The sequence below is a fragment of the Haliotis rufescens genome, unplaced genomic scaffold (assembly GCF_023055435.1).
Source record: "Haliotis rufescens isolate VD_foot unplaced genomic scaffold, xgHalRufe1.0.p SCAF_6, whole genome shotgun sequence".
Classification (NCBI taxonomy): domain Eukaryota; kingdom Metazoa; phylum Mollusca; class Gastropoda; order Lepetellida; family Haliotidae; genus Haliotis; species Haliotis rufescens.
In genome coordinates this window covers 39086345-39109915 of record NW_025964334.1, presented here as the reverse complement: position 1 = coordinate 39109915, position 23571 = coordinate 39086345, and the positions used below count along the sequence as shown (strand labels likewise).

Genomic DNA, 23571 nt, shown 5'->3' with positions numbered 1-23571 from the left:
AGTGTTGTGAATGTGTTGGACCTGGTGGCTGGTGTCCTAGATAGGGGGCTTTAAGTGTTGTGTATGTTTTGGACCTGGTGTCTGGTGTCCTAGATTAGCGTGGGGTTGGGCTGTAAGTGCTGTGTATGTGTTGGGGCTAGTGACCAGTGTTCCACCCACCTGCAGGCCGGTGTGGTAAGCATACATCCCCGTCATGAAGGAGCTCCGAGACCTGCAACGGTCAAAGTAAAGAATGCCAACAAGATAGTATATATGTCCTTTGTCGTGGTATAACCATACCCACTATGAGTGGATTAGGCGTTTTTGAGTTGAAAACACAGATGGACTCGTGAACTCGAGGTGTTCTCGAAATGAATCAGATATGTTCAGATATACATGATATTCACACTCGTCCTATATTCCCGTCCCTTAAAATCAAGGCAAGATACGTGAACTCAAGTAAAGCGATGTTCCCGCGGTGTACACACAGGATGCAGACACGTGGCCTAAAGTAAAGCGATGTGCCCGCGGTGTACACACAGAATGCAGACAAGTGAACTAAAGTAAAGCGATGTTCCCGCGGTGTACACACAGAATGCAGACAAGTGAACTAAAGTAAAGCGATGTGCCCGCGGTGTACACACAGAATGCAGACAAGTGAACTAAAGTAAAGCGATGTTCCCGCGGTGTACACACAGAATGCAGACAAGTGAACTAAAGTAAAGCGATGTGCCCGCGGTATACACACAGAATGCAGACAAGTGAACTAAAGTAAAGCGATGTTCCCGCGGTGTACACACAGAATGCAGACAAGTGAACTAAAGTAAAGCGATGTGCCCGCGATGTACACACAGAATGCAGACAAGTGAACTAAAGTAAAGCGATGTGCCCGCGGTATACACACAGGATGCAGACACGTGAACTCAAGTAAGGCGATGTGCTCGTGGTATACACACAGGATGCAGACAAGTGACCTAAAGTAAAGCGATGTCCCGCGGTATACGCACAGGATACGCCTATGTGTACAAAAGTTAACAGATGTACTCACTAAGTATATTCATGATTCACACAGGTGTACTAAAGTTAACAGATGTACTCACGGTGTACAGAGGGGCGCAACATAGGAACTGTTCAGGATTACGCCAGCCTTTGCCAATTTGTCAAGGTTTGGAGTTATCATCTGGGGATTGTGCCAGCCTACGTCATTCCATCCTGACGGAGAAAGTGAGTGAGTGAGTTGGTTTTACCACTTTGGTGAAACCCAAGAGCACGGGTATATGGGGCTGACAAACCTAGAAACATAATCGAGGCGAGTGAGTGAGTAAGTTGGGTTTAACGCCGCTTTTAACAGTATTCCAGTTATATCACGGCGTGTCAGCTTAATGTGGGAGGAAAGCCCGAAGTGATGCAGGTCTAAGACGTTTACCACTTCGGTGAAACCCACGAGCACGGGTATGGTGCTGACAAACCTAGAAACATAATTTGGGCGAACCGGGATTCGAACCCACAATCATAGGTTTCTGGCGTGCCCAAGGGACGCAACTCTGCACAGCGAATCGCGGCGCTTTAGACGACTAGGCCACCCGTGCCCCATCCCCCATTTCTCCCGGACATATTTGTCCCGGCTCGAGACAGTCGACAGTATGAACAATTTGTTTTATCTTACTCTCCGTTGATTGGCTACTGATTTTGTAGGCGTGTCAAGTTATGTGCATAAATTAAACAATCACCTGATTATTTCATGCAACAGTATGAATTCCTACACCTGGAATGTTTATCAACCCCGTCATTTTTGTCTGCTTTGATATGTATATAACTGTTTCTTGTTGAACTAATGTAGATAAAACATGTTTTCGTTGTCGAATTTATTTTTAAGCATTGACTGCGTATGTGTTCGGTTAATTGAGGTATGATACGCAGATTCACATAGTTTGCACATCGGTTTTTCGATTCATACCTCAATGAACCGAAAAAAATACGTCAATCGTTACATATATATATATATATATATATATATATATATATATATATATATATATATATATATATATACAAAAATGAGGTAAATGTAAGATAGAGTCACTGTACACAAACAGCAGATTAGAGACCCTAATGTTCGATGCTTAGGTGTCAGCAAACACATTGATGATTGCGGAAACGGGAAATTTACTATTTTTCCGTTTTATAAATTGTATACATTTTATATATTGTAACAAGCAGCTGAGACTGGAAAAAGAACAAATGTTTATCCAATTGATGAAACCAAAGTTGAACTCTAGAATGTATTAATAGATTTGTCATTTCAATCGTAAATGTTGCACTGTTACTTTACAAATACTGTATATTTAATTCAAAAGTCTCCCTACAATTGTTAAATTACTTGGTGTCGTCGCTGAAGTGTGTAAATACATTGTGACGTCACAGTTGTAATTTATGACGTCATCATATGCATGACGTCATTATATGTCATTGTCCGTTACACTGAAGAGCTGTCATGAGACAGCGAAAGTACTATGTATGAAACTGATATAAAGAAGATGACGGACTAACGTGGACTTTATTATTTTATTATATATATATATATATATATTGATTGATATATATATATTGATATATATATATATATATATATATATATATATATATATATATATCAATATATAGGGAAATAAGCCTTACTGTTAGTACATTTGAAATAGCGCGCATATAAATTCAATACATGTCGGAATCAAAATGTTGATATGTTTGTGTGCATTGTATCCAACGCGTATTTGATACACAAGGCTGGGAAATCCATGACAGCATATCATTTCACTGTGTCTATAATTTAGTGTCTCCTTGTTCATTTCTATCAGTAGATCAATAATATCAATAATGTAATGTTACTTAATACAGCCCAATGTGAGGGAGTTAGGATGTACCGCTACAGTCTAATGGCATGATACATAATGTTATACCCGTGCATGTTATATATAGCTGTTATTGCTCCAACAATGAGTTTGTATTTGTTTTGATTTATGTATCTATTGATGTCACCATCACAAATAGCGACTTCATGTAAAGGGTGTTCAAGAAAATCTGTTCTTGACACATCGTGCTGTACATACAAAACGGCCGTCGCGTGAATGTACCCTTAGCGGTAGTCATGTGACTAGCAACACGTTGAAGTGTCACAGGAGGGGTTATAACCTGAGTACATGCACCCGCTCATATCAAGGTCAGTATAAGTGTTATTACGCTTGCCTTTAACAGGTTCAAGATCTGTGTAGGAACCAGAAACGAGAAAATCCCGATGACCCAATGGATGGGAGAATGTTGCTTTATGCCGCACTCAGCATTATTCAGCTATATGACGGCGGCCTGTTATTGTGTCTGGGCCAAGCAAGCCAGGGCTTTTATTACATGCCCGTGAAGAGATCACCCGTTTAATAAACATACAGCTGTATTACACATTGCGTAATACCAAAACGCGTGCTTGTGTACTCTCGGAACACGTTTCATGAACAAATATTGAAAGCTCTCAACATCCCTTGGCTTATTCAAAGACATTGCGTGTGGAGATGATAGATCACTGAGAGGAGCTTATGCACACTCGATGACCCCAGCAACCTTGTTGCTAGGCTGACGTCACATGGCATTGTTTTGCCGATGGATCTTGCAACAAAATTTCACAAATTACGTCATCGGGTATTGTAACGTGATTGTAAACTTTGAGGTGCAAGGCCCCGTTCCACATTGGGATTGTATTGTAGCGCAACGACAGTCGTTAGTCTAAGTTGAAGTTGAACTCGTTTAGTATTCTATATGACTACAACAAGCAACGCACCAGGCAATCGGGACACAATGACACACAAACAACCACATGTTATCAACACCAGATTCACAAACAAACGTATATTTAATGTGAGAGGAGTGTTTGGCAGTAATAAAATTCAGATTGCTTCGGTTAGTTACCCCCTTCGCGGATATCTGTATAGCTGGACAGGTATAGTGTCATGACTGAACTGTTCAGCAACTCTACCATGGCATTAATATATCACTTATATATTCGTTTGTTTGATGTTTAACGCTGCACTCAGCAATATTTCAGCTATGCGACGGCGGTCTGTAAATAATCGAGTCTGAACCAGACAATCCGGTGATTGATATCATGAGCATCGATCCATGTAATTGGGATATGATGACAAAATATATACGTAAATAACTGTTGGTATGTTGTAATTATATATAGCTGGGGATGATTTTAATCACATTTCCTGTGGTCTTACCTAAGTCATCAGCAGCGATGAAGACGATGTGTGGCGAAGTGGCCGCCTTGCTTGTCGCTATTATAAACAGGAGTACACACACACACCTGACCGCCGCCATGCTTGTCATCTGCGAGTGTGAGGGAGTCGTGACAGACAGCGACGTGGGTTACGTTGTGAAGTGTCTCCTCGCTGCAGGCTGTTATATGTGTATGCCCCAGTGAGTCAGGGATAGTTAGGGTATTGTAAGATAAAACCGACGTGTCGAGTTAACAGCAGGACTGACACAAAAGGAATGGGTTCAAAAACTGTGAACATACTGCTGTAAACTGTGTACATCCAGCACCCACAACCTTTAACGTCTGGAGCGAAACGCACCAACTTGAATAAAAGCCACAAAATCCGTTCCATATACAACAGAAATCTCTGCTAAAGCACAGTCGACTGTGCGATTTCGACTTTTTTAAGAGCATGTGTTAATGAATCACTATCAAATAGTGATGATACTAGGTGAAACACCGAAACTCTGGATTGATGTTAATCAGTTAACCTGGCACATGCGAATAGCGTTGTTATATTGATGCAGATTCGCGCAGGCGTTAAAGCGTTGTGCAGTGGTTTGTCACGCTGAGCACCCAAGTTCTATTCAACTTAGGAGTGCAAGGTGTACCCACGCGTGTCCCTGCCATCATATGACTTGAATGGTGCTAAAACCTGCAAAAACAAACGACAACATCTCAAGTTTAGTATACTTATATTGATTGTCATAAAACATGTTTATTGTCACAGCGACCGAATGAGGACAACCTTTGTCTGAATAAACATTTAACTCCAATGGCTAATTTCCATGTAACCATGACATGTATATGTCTAGAATCGCTTAACCGCCATTGCGTATAGCAAGAAAAAAAAGTTTGTTCAAAGGCCCATAGCCAAAACATAAGTTTAAGTAGCGCAGTACATGGATACAAATTGGCATGCGGCATACCCCATATAGAATTACCCAAACGAGTTAACCCTCGGAACAATGGGAACAAAGACTATAGTTAGTTCCTGACTCTATTGTAGGCTGCTGCGGGCCTAGTGACATATTACTATCAATTACGGCCGCCAGAAAGCGATAAAAGCGATATCGCTTTTTCGTCTCGTGTTATCGCGTTCTCGCGGTGAAGCAATATCCCCTCTTGGACACTATAGGGGTCGCACGTGTCATGTGTTTCTATACGATAAAACAATAGTAATGAATTGTTAAACGTCTAAGTATCATTAAGAGGCTGACCATTTAATATAGGGATATAGTGGCGAGGTGTGGAGGAGGGGGTCATGCTGTTGAGGACTGAAGGGGTTTTTCTCATAAAAGAGAGCTGAGATTTTTTTCCATTTACATTTCAAATTATACCCATTAAGGGAATGTTGAACGTTTCTCACTATTCACTTGTAACACTTATAACATATTATTATAGTAGCTGTGCAGGAGTAGGTCATTCTGGATTCTTCGTAAAAATTAACTGATTGTTTTATCGTAAGCTCGTGGTAATACTCTCTAAAAAAATAAATTTAAAATCTAGATTTATACTATTCAAAAGAAGTTTAAGAACACACGATTCTTTCATATGACTATGGATAATCTGTCATGAGAGAAAGCGATAGAGCAAGAAAGCCGTAAAGTGAGAAAGCCATAGAACGAGAAAACGATAGAGCGATACAGCGATAGAGGGAGGGAGCGATATTTCCCATAATGTCGTACATTACAAGTATTTGCTGATATTCAGTGATCGATTCCTATAATTTTCGCCGTTATTTTGCCTTTAATACCTAGAATGAATCAACATTTTGTCGTAGATAAAAATATGTTAGATAAAGATACAAAACGCTATCTCGTTTTGATTGTACACACGCATGTGTTTATTTTCTTGTATTGTACTAAATTAGCAAGATTCACATACACAGCAGAAAAGTCTTTTACTTTTACGTTTTTTCGCAAGAAATCCACAGAAAGTCTGCAGACTATTTGCTTTATTTTGCGAAACTTAATTGACCCTTTTATGGGAGTTTTATGCCTTTTGAGGATTGGGCGGCTGATTGCTAGTGGCGGACCCCGCCAGTTTGGTCCGTTGCTCGTGCTATCAACCACTGGTTTAGAACACGAGTTCAAAAATTGAGTCCATAGGAACATTCAGTCACATTCCATTCCACAAGATATTAAAACTGGCGACTCATATTATTGGAATCTTTGTTTGTTTGTTGTTTAACGCCACACTCATCTGAATTGAGTACATTGTCCTGTGTACACTTAATGTGTGCGGACATCTGTACTACGTTCATGCTACGCTCCATACTGATCACGTGTCTGTAGATGATAATAACCATTGCTGTACCACTCATGCGCAGTGATGACTCAGTATCACGCCACTGCCACGGGCTAATTTGCATATCACGTGACCGGACTTTTCTCTTTTGTTTGTAAACAAACGCGCTTATGCCTGAAATCAGAAGAAATGCCCTAATCCAAGCCTTTCGGTGCTCATTACATTGTTTTGCATAAATATATAGAGATGCTACTACAACTGCGATAGTGAGGTGCATGAAAATGTATATTATACATCAAAGAGACCGTATCGCTGGTTCTCTGTACGCAAATGGAAATATTTTTTCACGTTTTAGGATATTTTCTCAATGAAAGTTAAACATTTTATGCCATATGTTTATCTAGATGCGTATACTCGTCAAAAATGAAACATTAAAAACATATGCAATATCTTGAATGGACTGTTACATGGCGCTGGTCTGTGGCAGACGTACAATGTCTCTGGGTAGGAGAGTGCGTTGCTGGAGTGATGAAACGGCGGCTAAGAGTGAAATTGTACTGAAGTGAGTTTTCGATTAATGATTGGGAATTTGTAGCCATGCAAATAACATGTTGAAATAGCAAAGTGTTGAGTGCATGATGTTGCTGTGCATGTCAGTGTACCCGTACTCAGTCAGTCTAGAGTGAGTGAGGGAGTTTGGGTTAACGCGGTTAAGAACAGCATTTCCGTATTATCACCGCGTGTCAGCTTGCCTTTTGGGAAAATATAAGTCTTAGACGTTTACCACTTTGGGGAAACCCTGGAGCACGGATATGGCGCTGACGAACCTATACACATAATCAGGGCTAACCAGGATTCGAACCCACGCTCATAGGATTCAGGCACGTCTAAGGGACGCAACACTGCACAGTGAACAGCGAATGAGTAAACGCATTCACATGACCATTGGACTCACGTATGTATATTTAGCACGTTTGCAAATGACACATATGTATAGAGGTGCATGTGAACGGGGTATGAGACGACTGTGCCACCCTTGCCCCTGGTCAGTCTAGAGACCTTAATCAGTCTTAAGTCAGCATATGGTTCCGGCGGGACAACTATTTACCCTTGGTAATGAAGCCGAATCTCAGTCTCTCAACATGGACCATATAAAACGAAGATTGTGATTGGTCAATTATTACGATGTACGTACCACGAATATCATCCTCTCATCTTGTGGCTTTGATTTCCCTTCATGAGATAATCCACAGTATGTCTGGTTAAACAACCTGTAAAACATAACTAGGTAATCAGGCCATTCAAAAACAAATATGTTTGTTTAAATAAAATAATGAGCCTCTGCTACAAGTAAAGATTAACAGTAAGATTTGAGAAAGGAAAAAACGTGAAAAGCCTGTGTGTGCATTCAATTCCTGCACAGTAAGTGTGTTAATCAAGTCTTCAACAATCGTTGTACGAATCTATATCAGGGTTCAGCTCTACAAAGACACGTTAGCGGAAATATGATCCTAGGTCTAATGGTAAAGTATCGGACCAATGTCGTCTTCAGAGTGCTCCACCGTACACATGTTTGCATGCAAAAATCCATCCAACTTCCACTTGTTCTCTCATGCTCTCACGAGTACATGTAGGGAAACGAATGGAACTCAAATACTGGAATGGTTATTGTTTGTTCCAACTGGATGGTCTCTTAATGTTGTTTGTTGGTGTTTTGGTCCATAAAGGGAGGTCAACTCAACCCATCTGCGACCTCAGTTACCACCACTTTTGTAGAACTCCACCTTCCTCAAACACGGTGACATTTTAGTCATACCACGACGACAAACTTTCCACTATGCAAACAAGACATTTTTCTGACAACACACACAAGCCATAGGGCAAACTTACAACATGATGGTTAAACCTTCAGGTGCGTATGTGGTCTTATTGTATCAGTGAGTGAATGTTATGTTTAGCCATTGTCATCAATATTGAAACAAATGCCTATAAATAAACGATTCAAAATGTATTGGCAACGATCAACGACGTCGACGAGAGCCGAACATATGGGAGTAAGTTTGATCATTTGAACGCATGGTCGTTTGTTTGTTTGTTTCTTTTCCACAACATTTAGCCGCGATATTCTCACGCAGTTGCCGTAGCAGATAAGCTTACCCCAATTAATATAATAAACGTATGTCCGAGACTGACTCCAGTTTAATATATATGTATGTCAGAGACAACCTCTAGTTTAATTTATACGTATGTCGGAGACACTCTCTAGTTTAATATATACGTATGTCAGAGACAGCCACTACATCAGCATATACGTATGTCAGAGACATCCTCTACATTAATATATACGTATGTCAGAGACAGCCTCTACATCAGCATATACGTATGTCAGAGACAGCCACTACATTAATATATACGTGTGTCAGAGACAGCCACTACATCAGCATATACGTATGTCAGAGACAGCCTCTACATCAGCATATACGTATGTCAGAGACAGCCACTACATCAGCATATACGTATGTCAGAGACAGCCACTACATCAGCATATACGTATGTCAGAGACAGCCTCTACATCAGCATATACGTATGTCAGAGACAGCCACTACATTAATACATACGTGTGTCAGAGACAGCCTCTACATTAGCATATACGTATGTCAGAGACAGCCACTACATTAATATATACGTGTGTCAGAGACAGCCACTACATCAGCATATACGTATGTCAGAGACAGCCACTACATCAGCATATACGTATGTCAGAGACAGCCACTACATTAATATATACGTATGTCAGAGACAGCCACTACATTAATATATACGTGTGTCAGAGACAGCCACTACATTAATATATACCTATCTCCTCCAGTTCAATATATACGTGTGTCAGAGACATCCTCCAGTTTAATATGTACGTATGTCAGAGACAGCCTCTACATTAATATATACGTGTGTCAGAGACAGCCACTACATTAATATAAACGTATGTCAGAGACAGCCACTACATCAATATATACGTATGTCAGAGACAGCCACTACATCAGCATATACGTATGTCAGAGACAGCCACTACATTAATATATACGTGTGTCAGAGACAGCCAATACATCAGCATATACCTATGTCAGAGACAGCCACTACATCAGCATATACGTATGTCAGAGACAGCCACTACATTAATATATACGTATGTCAGAGACAGCCACTACATCAGCATATACGTATGTCAGAGACAGCCACTACATCAGCATATACGTATGTCAGAGACATCCTCTACATTAATATATACGTATGTCAGAGACATCCTCTACATCAGCATATACGTGTGTCAGAGACAGCCACTACATTAATATATACGTATGTCAGAGACAGCAAATACATCAGCATATACGTATGTCAGAGACAGCCACTACATTAATATATACGTATGTCAGAGACAGCCACTACATTAATATATACGTATGTCAGATACAGCCAATACATCAGCATATACGTATGTCAGAGACAGCCACTACATTAATATATACGTATGTCAGAGACAGCCACTACGTTAATATATACGTGTGTCAGAGACAGCCACTACATTAATATATACGTATGTCAGAGACAGCCACTACATTAATATATACGTATGTCAGAGACAGCCACTACATTAATATATACGTATCTCCTCCAGTTCAATATATACGTGTGTCAGAGACATCCTCCAGTTTAATATGTACGTATGTCAGAGACAGCCTCTACATTAATATATACGTGTGTCAGAGACAGCCACTACATTAATATATACGTATGTCAGAGACAGCCACTACATCAATATATACGTATGTCAGGGACAGCCACTACATTTATATATACGTATGTCAGAGACAGCCACTACATTAATATATACGTATCTCCTCCAGTTCAATATATACGTGTGTCAGAGACATCCTCCAGTTTAATATGTACGTATGTCAGAGACAGCCTCTACATTAATATATACGTGTGTCAGAGACAGCCACTACATTAATATATACGTATGTCAGAGACAGCCACTACATCAATATATACGTATGTCAGAGACAGCCACTACATCAATATATACGTATGTCAGAGACAGCCACTACATCAATATATACGTATGTCAGAGACAGCCACTACATTGATATATAAGTATGCCATAGACAGCCACTACCTTAATATATACGTATGTCCTCCAGTTCAATATATACGTGTGTCAGAGACATCCTCCAGTTTAATATGTACGTATGTCAGAGCATATACGTATGTCAGAGACAGCCACTACATCAGCATATACGTATGTCAGAGACAGCCACTACATTGATATATAAGTATGTCAGAGACAGACACTACATTAATATATACGTATGTCAGAGACAGCCACTACATCAATATATACGTATGTCAGAGACAGCCACTACATTAATATATACGTGTGTCAGAGACAGCCACTACATTAATATATACGTGTGTCAGAGACAGCCACTACACTAATATATACGTATGTCAGAGACAACCTCTACACTAATATATACGTTTTGTTGAAGAGAATCCTGAACAAGTCGAGCAATATGAGGCCGGGCGTTGTCATGTTGAAAGGTAATGCCTGGGCCTTGACGACGCAAAAACGGTAGAACAACAGGGCCGATGACCTCGTCGCGGAAGTGCTGTCCATTGAGATTTCTCTCTACCACTATCAAACGGGTCCTCTGTCTTGCTGTAATCCCATCCAATACCATTACGCTGCCGCCCCCGAACCGATCTTCTTCCATGACACAATGATTGACGTAACGTTAAACCTCGACGTCGGTACACTCGAATCCGTCCATCGCTGTGGCTGAGGTGAAAACGAGACTCGTCAGTGAATAGAACTTGTCCCCATTGCATGGCCGTCAAGCGTAGACGCTGTCTGCACCACTGTAGACGTGGTTTCCTGTCAAAATGGGACGTCTGGCGGGTCTTCTGGCGACAATCCCTGCACATCTGAGGCGGCGACGTACGGTTTGTGAAGATATTTGTTGAAGGCCAGGGATTCTTCTTGCAGTCACTGTTGCTGGCTGGAATCGATTTCGTAGGTGTGTTGTTCGAATCCAGTTGTCTTGTCGATTATTGGTTAGGCATGGCCTGCCACTCCGAGGATGGTCTCTGACTGCATTCGTCTGTTGCCAACGTTGCCATAAACACCAAATGGCGTTTCTGTGGACGTTAAATTGTCTTGCAACATCACGTTGACTCGATCCTGCTCAAGCATACCAATGGCTCGCAGACGCTCATTTTCGGACAGGCGTGGCATTTCGTAATGTTGAATAATTGAGTAATTCTGTTGTTTTTCTGAGTGGTTGTTGTCAGCACGATGCTAAACAATGCATATGGAATCCCGTTAACATGTTTTTATACCCATTCTTGGATAGTGAAATGCATGGGGGCTTGCATAAAAGTCAACTTTTGCATGGAATGCAGTTGCGTTTTTGTGACTTGATTCCATACATGTACTACAATACTGAAAACCAAACTTTGCTTGTTTGAAAAATACACTAAAATATTGGTGTCACAGGAACTTTTGCTGTTGAGTATATTTCCAATTCAATTACCTTAAGTTCGAAAGTCCAAAATTATCATCACCAACAACTCAAGGCAAAATTGCAAGAGACTAATTGGATGAAGCGCCCCTCAAATCATCATGAGAAAGACACTATCACATTTGTGCAGTGCACTCTCAAATAACTTATTTCTTCGGCTGGCATTGCCGCTTCCATTTTTGTCTAAAACACAATTCAGTTTGGATGTCTATTGTTACTGAGGCTCAGTTGCCCACATCTGCACTTTTACCTACTGATACAATAGGAAAAACTGGATCAATAATAAAAACACATATATACTGAACCGCAAAAGAAGCGTCAGCATGGATAGATATATGAGAAACCTTATTTGTCCAAACACTGTAAACATACTTTGAGACATATTAAAAGATGAAACTTGGCAAAACTGATCATCAAGGTTGAAATTAAAGTGTCAAATGTTCTTAAAGTGAAACACAACACTAGTCTCTGAGAAAATGGTATCACAAGTCAGTATCTCGTGTGTCCGCCATGTGCGTTGATGACTGATGTGCAACGTCGATACATGGAAAGGATGAGGCGGTTGATGAAGGCCATGAGCACTTATGCCAACACTCTGAGGAACGCCTGACGCAGTTCAGCTGCAGTTGTCGGCCTTGCATGGTCGGACGTCATTCAGCCGTCTTTGAATCTCGTCCCACAGGTGCTCAATGGGATTTAAATCAGGCCTGGGGACAGGCCACTGTATGGTTCTGATGCCATTCTGCTGGAGGAAGTCTCTTGTTGCTCTTGCAGTGTGGACCCCATGGTCTGCCGAGCAGTTTCCGCAGCAGTAACAAAGCGATCTTGAAGATGTTGTCGCACTATCTGACGATCCTGACGTCGGGTGGTGACCCTTGGACTTCCACTACGTGGTCGGTCATCTGTCACGCGAGTGATGGTGGTCTGGTACTGTTGCTGGAGCCTGTGTATGGTCCTTACGTGGACTGAAATGCATTGGCTGCTTGCCGGGCGGTTTGTCCAGCTTGCAATCGTCCAAGGGCTTGATGTCGCTGATTTCTTGTCAACCTTGGCATGTGGTAGCAATTTAATAACGAATGAATGTTATCCGATCTGGGTGGATTTTTATAGGACAAGAAATGGGGGAACACATGTGCATTTCAATTTGCACGGAACTCGCGTGCATCGGGTTACCATGGCCGTTGCCGTGATGCGTTTAGGCGTTCAGTTTTATTGTCGTCTGCTTTGTTTTTTATCATAAGATTTCATTTTTCCGGACAAAGTAATGTTAAATTTTAGAAACTTTGACAAATATTACCCAGATATTCAAATGACAAGTTATCATGCAATGTTACTTGGGGTGACGTTTCTTTTGCGGTTCAGTATATTATGGGATGAATCGTGACTTAATCGTGTTCAGCCCTTCACTTTGAACAAAGGTATGTCGTCAGAGTATAGTGACAAAATGTGCCGGTGAAGTGATCATCCGGAGCTTTTCACATCAAACCTTCACACCGTGTCGAGTTTGGTTTTACCCGCTGGAAATAAATTGGGAAGAAAGCATATATTGAGCAATCGCCTGAAGACAGTATACTATCAACCGAAGTATAACGGTGTTGATCCCTCGACCATTTATACTGCATAATAAAACAGAACACGAGATGTATATGTGAGGATTGCCCAAAGCAGGTCACATCATGGCTTATAATTAATGCCCTGGAAAGGATTTTTGAGTACTTTAGAAACAATAAAAGTTATGTCGATCTCGTGCATCTTTCGTGTTTGCATATCATTATCACTGTCATGTTTCAACCGCTATGACCCACTTCAGTGATGAATAGGTAGTTATCTCGAGCCATCTCGCATAGGCGGAGCTGTACAAATAGTACAAATAAGTAAGTACAAACTTACGCTGCACTCTGGTATGTTGGCGGTGTTCTATAGACTTACGTTGTACTCTGGTATGTTGGCGGTGTTCTATAGACTTACGTTGTACTCTGGTATGTTGGCGGTGTTCTATAGACTTACGTTGTACTCTGGTATGTTGGCGGTGTTCTATAGACTTACGCTGCACTCTGGTATGTTGGCGGTGTTCTATAGACTTACGTTGTACTCTGGTATGTTGGCGGTGTTCTATAGACTTACGCTGCACTCTGGTATGTTGGCGGTGTTCTATAGACTTACGTTGTCCTCTGGTATGTTGGCGGTGTTCTATAGACTTACGCTGCACTCTGGTATGTTGGCGGTGTTCTATAGACTTACGTTGTACTCTGGTATGTTGGCGGTGTTCTATAGACTTACGCTGCACTCTGGTATGTTGGCGGTGTTCTATAGACTTACGTTGTACTCTGGTATGTTGGCGGTGTTCTATAGACTTACGCTGCACTCTGGTATGTTGGCGGTGTTCTATAGACTTACGTTGTACTCTGGTATGTTGGCGGTGTTCTATAGACTTACGTTGTACTCTGGTATGTTGGCGGTGTTCTATAGACTTACGCTGCACTCTGGTATGTTGGCGGTGTTCTATAGACTTACGTTGTACTCTGGTATGTTGGCGGTGTTCTATAGACTTACGCTGCACTCTGGTATGTTGGCGGTGTTCTATAGACTTACGTTGTACTCTGGTATGTTGGCGGTGTTCTATAGACTTACGCTGCACTCTGGTATGTTGGCGGTGTTCTATAGACTTACGTTGTACTCTGGTATGTTGGCGGTGTTCTATAGACTTACGCTGCACTCTGGTATGTTGGCGGTGTTCTATAGACTTACGTTGTACTCTGGTATGTTGGCGGGGCTGTATCGACTTCCGCTGTATTCTGGCATGTGGGCAGGACTGTATAGACTAACGCTGTACCCTAGTGTCTGGGCGGGGCTGTATCGACTTATGCTGTATACTGGTATGTAGGCGGTGTTCTATAGACTTACTGTACTGTGGTATGTGGGCGGGGCAGTATAAACTTAAGCTGTACCGTGGTATGTGGACGGGGCTGTATAGAATTACGCTGTACCGTGGTATGTGGACGGGGCTGTATAGAATTACGCTGTACCGTGGTATGTGGGTGGGGCTGTATAGACTTACGCAGTACCCTGGTATGTGGACGGGGCAGTATAAACTTAAGCTGTACCCTGGTATGTGGACGGGGCTGTATAGACTTACGCTGTACCGTGGTATGTGGACGGGGCTGTATAGACTTACGCTGTACCCTGGTATGTGGACGGGGCTGTATAGACTTAAGCTGTACCCTGGTATGTGGACGGGGCTGTATAGACTTACGCTGTACCCTGGTATGTGGACGGGGCTGTATAGACTTACGCTGTACCCTGGTATGTGGACGGGGCTGTATAGACTTACGCTGTACCCTGGTATGTGGACGGGGCTGTATAGAATTACGCTGTACATATCCCAGTGTTGACGGGGCTGTAGAGGAATTACACTGTACCCTGGTATGTGGGCGGGGCTGTTAAGACTTACGCTGTACTCTGGTATGTGGACGGGGCTACATAGACGTACACTGTACCCTGGTATGTAGACGGGGCTGTGTAGACTTAAGCTGTACCAGGGTGTCTGGCTGGGGCTGTAAAGACTTACACTAAATATTGGTATGTGGTCGGGGTTTTTTAGACTTACGCTGTAGTCTGGTGTCTTGGCGGTGTTCTACAGACGTACTCCGTAAATTGGTGTCTGGGCGGTGTTCTACAAAACGTTCTCCGTACCCTGGTGTCTGGGCGATGTTCTACAGACTTACTCCATACCCTGGTGTCTGGGCGTTGTTCTACAGACTAACTCCGTGTCCTGGTGTCTGGGTGGTGTTCTACAGACTTACTCCATACCCTGGTGTCTGGGCGGTGTTCTACAGACTAACTCCGTGTCCTGGTATCTGGACGGTGTTCTACAGACTAACTCCGTGTCCTGGTGTCTGGGCGATGTTCTACAGACTAACTCCATACCCTTGTGTCTGGGCGGTGTTCTACAGACTTACTCCATACCCTGGTATCTGGGCGATGTTCTACAGACTTACTCCATACCCTGGTGTCTGGGTGGTGTTCTACAGACTTACTCCATACCCTGGTGTCTGGGCGGTGTTCTACAGACTAACTCCGTGTCCTGGTATCTGGGCGGTGTTCTACAGACTAACTCCGTACCCTGGTGTCTGGGTGGTGTTCTACAGACTTACTCCATACCCTGGTATCTGGGCGGTGTTCTACAGACTAACTCCATACCCTTGTGTCTGGGCGATGTTCTACAGACTTACTCCATACCCTGGTGTCTGGGTGGTGTTCTACAGGCTTACTCCATACCCTGGTATCTGGGCGGTGTTCTACAGACTTACTCCATACCCTGGTGTCTGGGTGGTGTTCTACAGACTTACTCCACACCCTGGTATCTGGGCGGTGTTCTACAGACTAACTCCATACCCTTGTATCTGGGTGGTGTTCTACAGACTTACTCCATACCCTGGTGTCTGGGCGATGTTCTACAGATTTACTCCATACCCTGGTGTCTGGGCGATGTTCTACAGATTTACTCCATACCCTGGTGTCTGGGTGGTGTTCTACAGATTTACTCCATACCCTGGTGTCTGGGCGGTGTTCTACAGATTTACTCCATACCCTGGTGTCTGGGCGGTGTTCTACAGACTTACTCCATACCCTGGTGTCTGGGCGGTGTTCTACAGACTTACTCCATACCCTGGTGTCTGGGTGGTGTTCTACAGACTTACTCCATACCCTGGTGTCTGGGCGATGGTCTACAGATTTACTCCATACCCTGGTATCTGGGTGGTGTTCTACAGACTTACTCCATACCCTGGTGTCTGGGTGGTGTTCTACAGGATTACTCCATACCCTGGTGTCTGGGCGGTGTTCTACAGACTTACTCCATACCCTGGTGTGCGGGTGGTGTTCTACAGACTTATTCCGTACCCTGCTGTCTGGGCGGTGTGCAGCATGTCCCTGTGCTGCCTCCACTCACAGGCACACGGGTTAAATTCGATTTGTGTCTACCTTATAGTGTGTGGTAATTTAGATTGGTGAGGGGGTTGTTTCTTTATTGCGTTTAGTTGTCCTGGTTCTCGTTGTATTGGGGGGAAGGGTTGGAGTTTTTTGGGGTTTTTTGCTTTTTATTTGGGATTGCTTCTGTTCTTAAGGGTTGTTGTTTGTTGTCCCTTTTTTGGTCTTGTTTTGCTTCTTCGCATACTTTAGGGGTGCAGTGGGGTCCCCTGTTATAGCGTTCGGTCGTCACGCCGAAGGCCCGGGTTCGATTCCACACATGAGTCCAATGTGTGAAATCCTTTTCTGGTGTTCCCCGCCGTGATATTGCTAAAATCAGCGTGTAACCATAATCTCTCACTGACTAAAGGGTGAGGTGAGGTGATAACGGGTTTGTTTTCGCCCCTTAGTAACGAGCGCCAGGCAGGGTGACAACATGTACCATCTTTTAACGTCTTTTGGTATGTCTCGGCAGGGGATCAAACCCCGGCCCTTCCGCTCTCCGGTTGGACGCTCTACCACCTCTCTCTAGGGACAGACCTACCTGGCTTCCCGGCCCTTCCGCTCTCCGGCCGGACGCTCTACCACCTCTCTCTAGGGACAGACCTACCTGGCTTCCCAGTCCTTCCGCTCTCCGTCCGGACGCTCTACCACCTTTCTCTAGGGACAGACCTACCTGGCCTCCCGGCCCTTCCGCTCTCCGGTTGGACGCTCTACCACCTTTCTCTAGGGACAGACCTACCTGGCCTCCCGGCCCTTCCGCTCTCCGGTTGGACGCTCTACCACCTTTCTCTAGGGACAGACCTACCTGGCCTCCCGGCCCACCTGGCAACAGGTGGAACACCACATGTCTTCAACTATTTCTACATGGAAACAAAAGAATCAGTTGTATACATGAAATGTGGTGTTATATTTCCGATAACAGGTGTTGGTTTCTTCAAACATATCTAGGACAAAAGCTACTTTATTGACCATAATAGCCACTGAAAGTTTTATACAAATACGTCCTGTGACGTTATGTACTGTATTGCTATGGGGGTGTGTGTGTGTGTGTGTGTGTGTGTGTGTTATAGACAGGACAACGTGTCTGTTCTCCCACATTACACACTGTTTTCACATAGCATCACATAATTCAGAATATTCTTACAGATTATGGACTCCACCTGCCTTAACATTGAGTGTAAAGTGAAGCTTGCGTTCAAGCACCATTTTTATTAAAAAATTCACCGAGTGGCGGTTGAATGAGCTACTGGTCACAGCGCTGGTTCGTCACGCAGAAGACCTGGGTTCGATTTCCAAAAATAGACTTACGTGTAGGTTAGACCACGAGGACCCAGTTTCTAATCGTTGAAATGGTTAAAAAATTAACATGAGGCGCGCAGTGAGGCCCGAGTGGTCTAACATACTTAAACCATGTCCAACATTTATGGCACCTAAAATGCTTAAAAAGCATTGTTTTGTTAAAGGTGTTTTGAAAGATATTCAGGAACTCTATGCTTAACTGTGAGAACACTGTGTGAGTCGCCCCTGCGTGAAGCACGTGAATTGTGTTCCCCGAGCCTTTCGCACGTGCACCTCGGTTATGAAATGCATGCCCCGGGGCAATTATACCATTCATTTTGGACCAACTCGAGCACATTTATCAATCAACTAAATATTACTTGCCCATGTTGACAAAAAACTACATTCGTTCACCTCCAGTGCGGACTTCGCGGGTTTGAATCCCGCTGGCGACAAACGTTTTTCAAGAAATTGTTCTATCATCAAGACAAATGAAAAAAGAAGTTCCGTCATTGCCAAGTGGTGTTTAACTAACAATTCAGTTAGCTAGACCATGGTCAAAGACAAAGGAGCCATGGTTTAATAGTACTTAATGTGGGTTTAAACTAAGTCATCCATTCATACGTAGGAACAGTTTCGTACACAGTGATAAGTAAACCTGTCCTGTAAACATCCTTTATTATGTCTACATCAGAGTGAGAAAGTGTTACGCCTTCAAGGTTGCTTCTGTTTGACACAATAAGGACCAGAACTGTCACCGTTCCTGTTTGCGGTCTCCGATTGCGATTTTAAGCTTCAAGTGATATCATCTTATGTTAAACGCAGTGACAGCCTCGTCATATATCGCAGCAGTGGTTCCTAAGTATAACCTACTTTTAGTTCGTAAGGAGGGGCGCAACTAGGCTCATTTTAAGTGTAAGCATTAATCTCATGTTCGACCGTGTAGAGTATGAATTAATAATATACTGCATAGATGGTAAATTGAAGTTTACATATTTCAGATTATCGTGCCTCTTTAGGGTGTAAGCAATTGCTTTTCTGCTACAATGGTAGTTTCGTCCCTGGGAAGTCATGTGACAGGCATGTGACGTGGATACTTCTTGCAGGGTTTAAAGCACATTGTCAATGTGTTGCATTAACACTGCGTTACTATACGGGATCGGAGTGACGATACTACAAATCTTGTGATGGGAGATTCCCCGTGGTAATCACGGACACTGCTCGTGATTATGAGTTGTAGATGAACGAGGCAGTAAGTTAGTCATGCAGTACTCGCTGTCTTTAATGTGTTTTTCTATTGCGAAGGATCTTAGTACTACAGTACAGGAAATGACACACTATCATTTACTATAGAATGCCATGACACACGTACTTCTGCACATTATCCGTGATATATCGCATGACGCTGAATAAACACTATATTCTACCACATGACAAACCACAATTTCTTATAGTCAAGCACTTGGTCAACTAAATTATACACTGTATTCTACCACATGACATACCACAATTTCTTATAGTCAAGCACTTGGTCAACTAAATTATACACTGTATTCTACCACATGACATACCACAATTTCTTATAGTCAAGCACTTGGTCAACTAAATTATACACTGTATTCTACCACATGACATACCACAATTCCTTATAGTCAAGCACTTGGTCAACTAAATTATACACTGTATTCTACCACATGACATACCACAATTCACTACAGTCAAGCACTTGGTCAACTAAATTATACACTGTTTTCTACCACATGACATACCACAATTCACTACAGTCAAGCACTTGACCAACTAAATTATACACTGTATTCTAACGCATGACATACCAGAATTCACTACAGTCAAGCACTTGACCAAATAATTTATACACTGTATTTTCTACTACATGACATACCACAATTCCTTATAGTCAAGCACTTGGCTAAATAAATTATACACTGTATTCTGCCACATGACATACCACAATTCCTTATAGTCAAGCACTTGGTCAACTAAATTATACACTGTATTCTAACGCATGACATACCAGAATTCACTATAGTTAAGCACTTGGCCAAATAATTTATACACTGTATTTTCTACCACATGACATACCACAATTCCTTATAGTCAAGCACTTGGCTAAATAACTTATACACTGTATTCTGCCACATGACATACCACAATTCCTTATAGTCAAGCACTTCGTCAACTAAATTATACACTGTATTCTACCACATGACATACCACAATTCCTTATAGTCAAGCACTTGGTCAACTAAATTATACACTGTATTCTAACGCATGACATACCAGAATTCACTATAGTTAAGCACTTGGCCAAATAATTTGTACACTGTATTCTACCACATGACATACCACAATTCACTACAGTCAAGCACATGGCCAACTAAATTATACACTATATTCTACCACATGACATACCACAAATCCTTATAGTCAGGCAATTGGCCAACTAAATTATACACTGTTTTCTACCACATGACATACCACAAATCCTTATAGTCAGGCAATTGACCAACTAAATTATACACTGTATTCTACCACATGACATACCACAATTCCTTATAGCCAAGCAATTGGCCAACTAAATTATACACTGTATTCTACCACATGACATACCACAATTCACTACAGTCAAGCACTTGGGGGACTAAATAATACATTGTATTCTACCACATGACATACCACAATTCCTTATAGCCAATTATTTGGCCAACCAAATAATACACTTTATTCTACCACATGACATACCACAATTCACTATAGTCAAGCACTTGGCCTACTAAATTATAACCTGTATTCTACCACATGACATACCACAATTACTTATAGCCAAGCACTTGGCCAACTAAATAATACACTTTATTCTACCACATGACATACCACAATTCACTATAGTCAAGCACTTGGCCTACTAAATTATAACCTGTATTCTACCACATGACATACCACAATTCCATATAGTCAAGCATTTGGCCAACTAAATTCTACACTGTATTCTACCACATGACATACCACAACTCACTACAGTCAAGCACTTGGCCAACTAAACTATACACTGTATTCTACCACATGACATACCACAACTCACTACAGTCAAGCACTTGGCCAACTAAACTATACACTGTATTCTACCACATGACATACCACAATTCCTTATAGCAAAGCACTTGGCCAACTAAATTATACACTGTATTCTACCACATGACATTCCACAATTCACTATAGCCAAGCACTTGGCCAACTAAATAATACACTGTATTCTACCACATGACATTCCACAATTCCTTATAGCCAAGCACTTGGCCAACTAAATTATACACTGTATTCTACCACATGACATACCACAATTCACTGTAGTCAAGCACTTGGGTGGCTAAATTATACACTGTATTCTACCACATGACATACCACAATTCCTTATAGTCAAGCACTTGGCCAACTAAATTATACACTGTATTCTACCACATGACATACCACAATTCACTACAGTCAAGCACTTGGCCAACTAAATTATACACTGTTTTCTACCACATGACATACCACAATTCACTACAGTCAAGCACTTGGCCAACTAAATTATACACTGTATTCTACCACATGACATACCACAATTCACTACAGTCAAGCTCCTCAGGGGGAAGCTGTAGAGGTTCCTGTGGAGGAAGCTGTAGAAGCTACTCTGGAGGAAGCTGTAGAAGCTACTCTGGAGGAAGCTGTAGAAGCTCCTGTGGAGGAGGCTGTAAATGTTCCTATGGAGGAAGCTGTAGAAGCTCCTGTGAAGGAAGCTGTAGAAGCTCCTGTGGAGGAGGCTGTAAATGTTCCTATGGAGGAAGCTGTAGAAGCTCCTGTGAAAGAAGCTGTAGAAGTTCCTGTGGAGGAAGCTGTAGAAGCTCCAGAGGGGGAAGCTGTAAAAGCTTCTGTGAAGGAAGCTGTAGAAGCTCCTGTGAAGGAAGCTGTAGCAGATCCTGTGAAGGAAGCTGTAGAAGCTACTGTGGAGGAAGCTGTAGAAACCCCTGTGAAGGAAGCTGTAGAAGCTCCTTTGGAGGAAGCTGTAGAAGCTCCTGTGGAGGAAGCTGTAGAAGCTCCTGTTTGGGAAGCTGTAGAAGCTACTGTGGAGGAAGCTCTAGAAGTTCCTGTGCAGAAAGCTGTAGAAGCTCCTGTGGGGGAAACTGTAGAAGCTACTGTGGAGGAAGCTGTAGAAGCTGCTCTTGAGGAAGCTGTAGAAGCTGCTCTTGAGGAAGCTGTAGAAGCTCCTGTGGGGGAAGCTGTAGAAGCTGCTCTGGAGGAAACTGTAGAAGCTACTGTGGAGGAAGCTGTAGAAGTTGCTCTGGAGGAAGCTGTAGAAGCTCCTGTGGGGGAAACTGTAGAAGCTCCTGTGGGGGAAGCTGTAGAAACTCCTGTTGGGGAAACTGTAGAAGCTCCTGTGGAGGAAGCTGTAGAAGCTGCTCTGGAGGAAGCTGTAGAAGCTCCTGTGGAGGAAGCTGTAGAAGCTCCTGTGGAGTAAGCTGTAGTAGCTCCTGTGGAGGGAGCCATAGAAGCTCCTTTGGGAGGACCAGGCCATGCAGGCTATAGGGCTTCATCGTAGTGGGTCGTAGAGCGAACGCATCGTCGCCGTTGAAGAAGTAGGGCACATCCTGGTTGTCGTTGGGAAGAGGATCTGGATCAGGGAAACCTAGGGTACCATTTTCAGCGCATTCCTTCAGCTCAGGGTCATTGTAAATCTGAGCGTCTGATACTGACCCAGCACCACCCAGATCTGCCCAAATGATTTTGTAATCAGCATCTCCATCCAGAAAAATGGAGTAGAATCCTTTGTAGTTGAAGTACATGGACCCACTCTGTCGAGGACACCGACAGGCAATGTGCTTACCATCAAGTGCTCCAAGGGGAAAGTTCCACTCTTCCAAGAAACTTGTCAGCAATGGCACGCCATCCTTCAGGAGTGTTTGGACTATTTATCACCTCGTCCATTTATTCGTCAAAGATTTCCTGACAGACCTCTCTGGCGACGATTGACATAGTATTGTGAGGGACCCTCCAGCTGAACTTCATCGAGGCATACTTGCTTCTAGAGGGAAGGTGACGCAAAGTCAAGGCAATCCTCAAGCTAGGGTCGAGCGGTTCCCTGAAGCTGGTATGTTGCTTGGTTATCCTAGAGCCCACTCTGGCTAGCAGCTCATCGAACATCTC

At 42.8% G+C, this 23571-nt stretch overlaps 2 protein-coding genes across 2 annotated transcripts in view; one reads left to right on the top strand and one right to left on the bottom strand.

The window, feature by feature from the left end:
* LOC124145805 (arylsulfatase B-like) overlaps positions 1 to 23571 on the bottom strand; it is a 49934-nt gene that overhangs the window by 23317 nt on the left and 3046 nt on the right. The window contains exons 2-5 of the mRNA XM_046515731.2: positions 7731 to 7806; positions 4248 to 4940; positions 1080 to 1191; positions 160 to 211 (exon numbers count right to left, since the gene is read on the bottom strand). Of these exons, the coding sequence (XP_046371687.2) occupies positions 160 to 211; positions 1080 to 1191; positions 4248 to 4356 (273 nt within the window). The 5' untranslated portion in view covers positions 4357 to 4940; positions 7731 to 7806. The remainder of the gene's footprint in view (positions 1 to 159; positions 212 to 1079; positions 1192 to 4247; positions 4941 to 7730; positions 7807 to 23571) is intronic.
* LOC125374839 (A-kinase anchor protein 5-like) lies at positions 12807 to 22885 on the top strand. The gene is made up of 2 exons (XM_048386510.1): positions 12807 to 12928; positions 22003 to 22885. Exons 1-2 carry the CDS (start codon positions 12807 to 12809, stop codon positions 22883 to 22885), a joined length of 1005 nt encoding a protein of 334 aa, XP_048242467.1.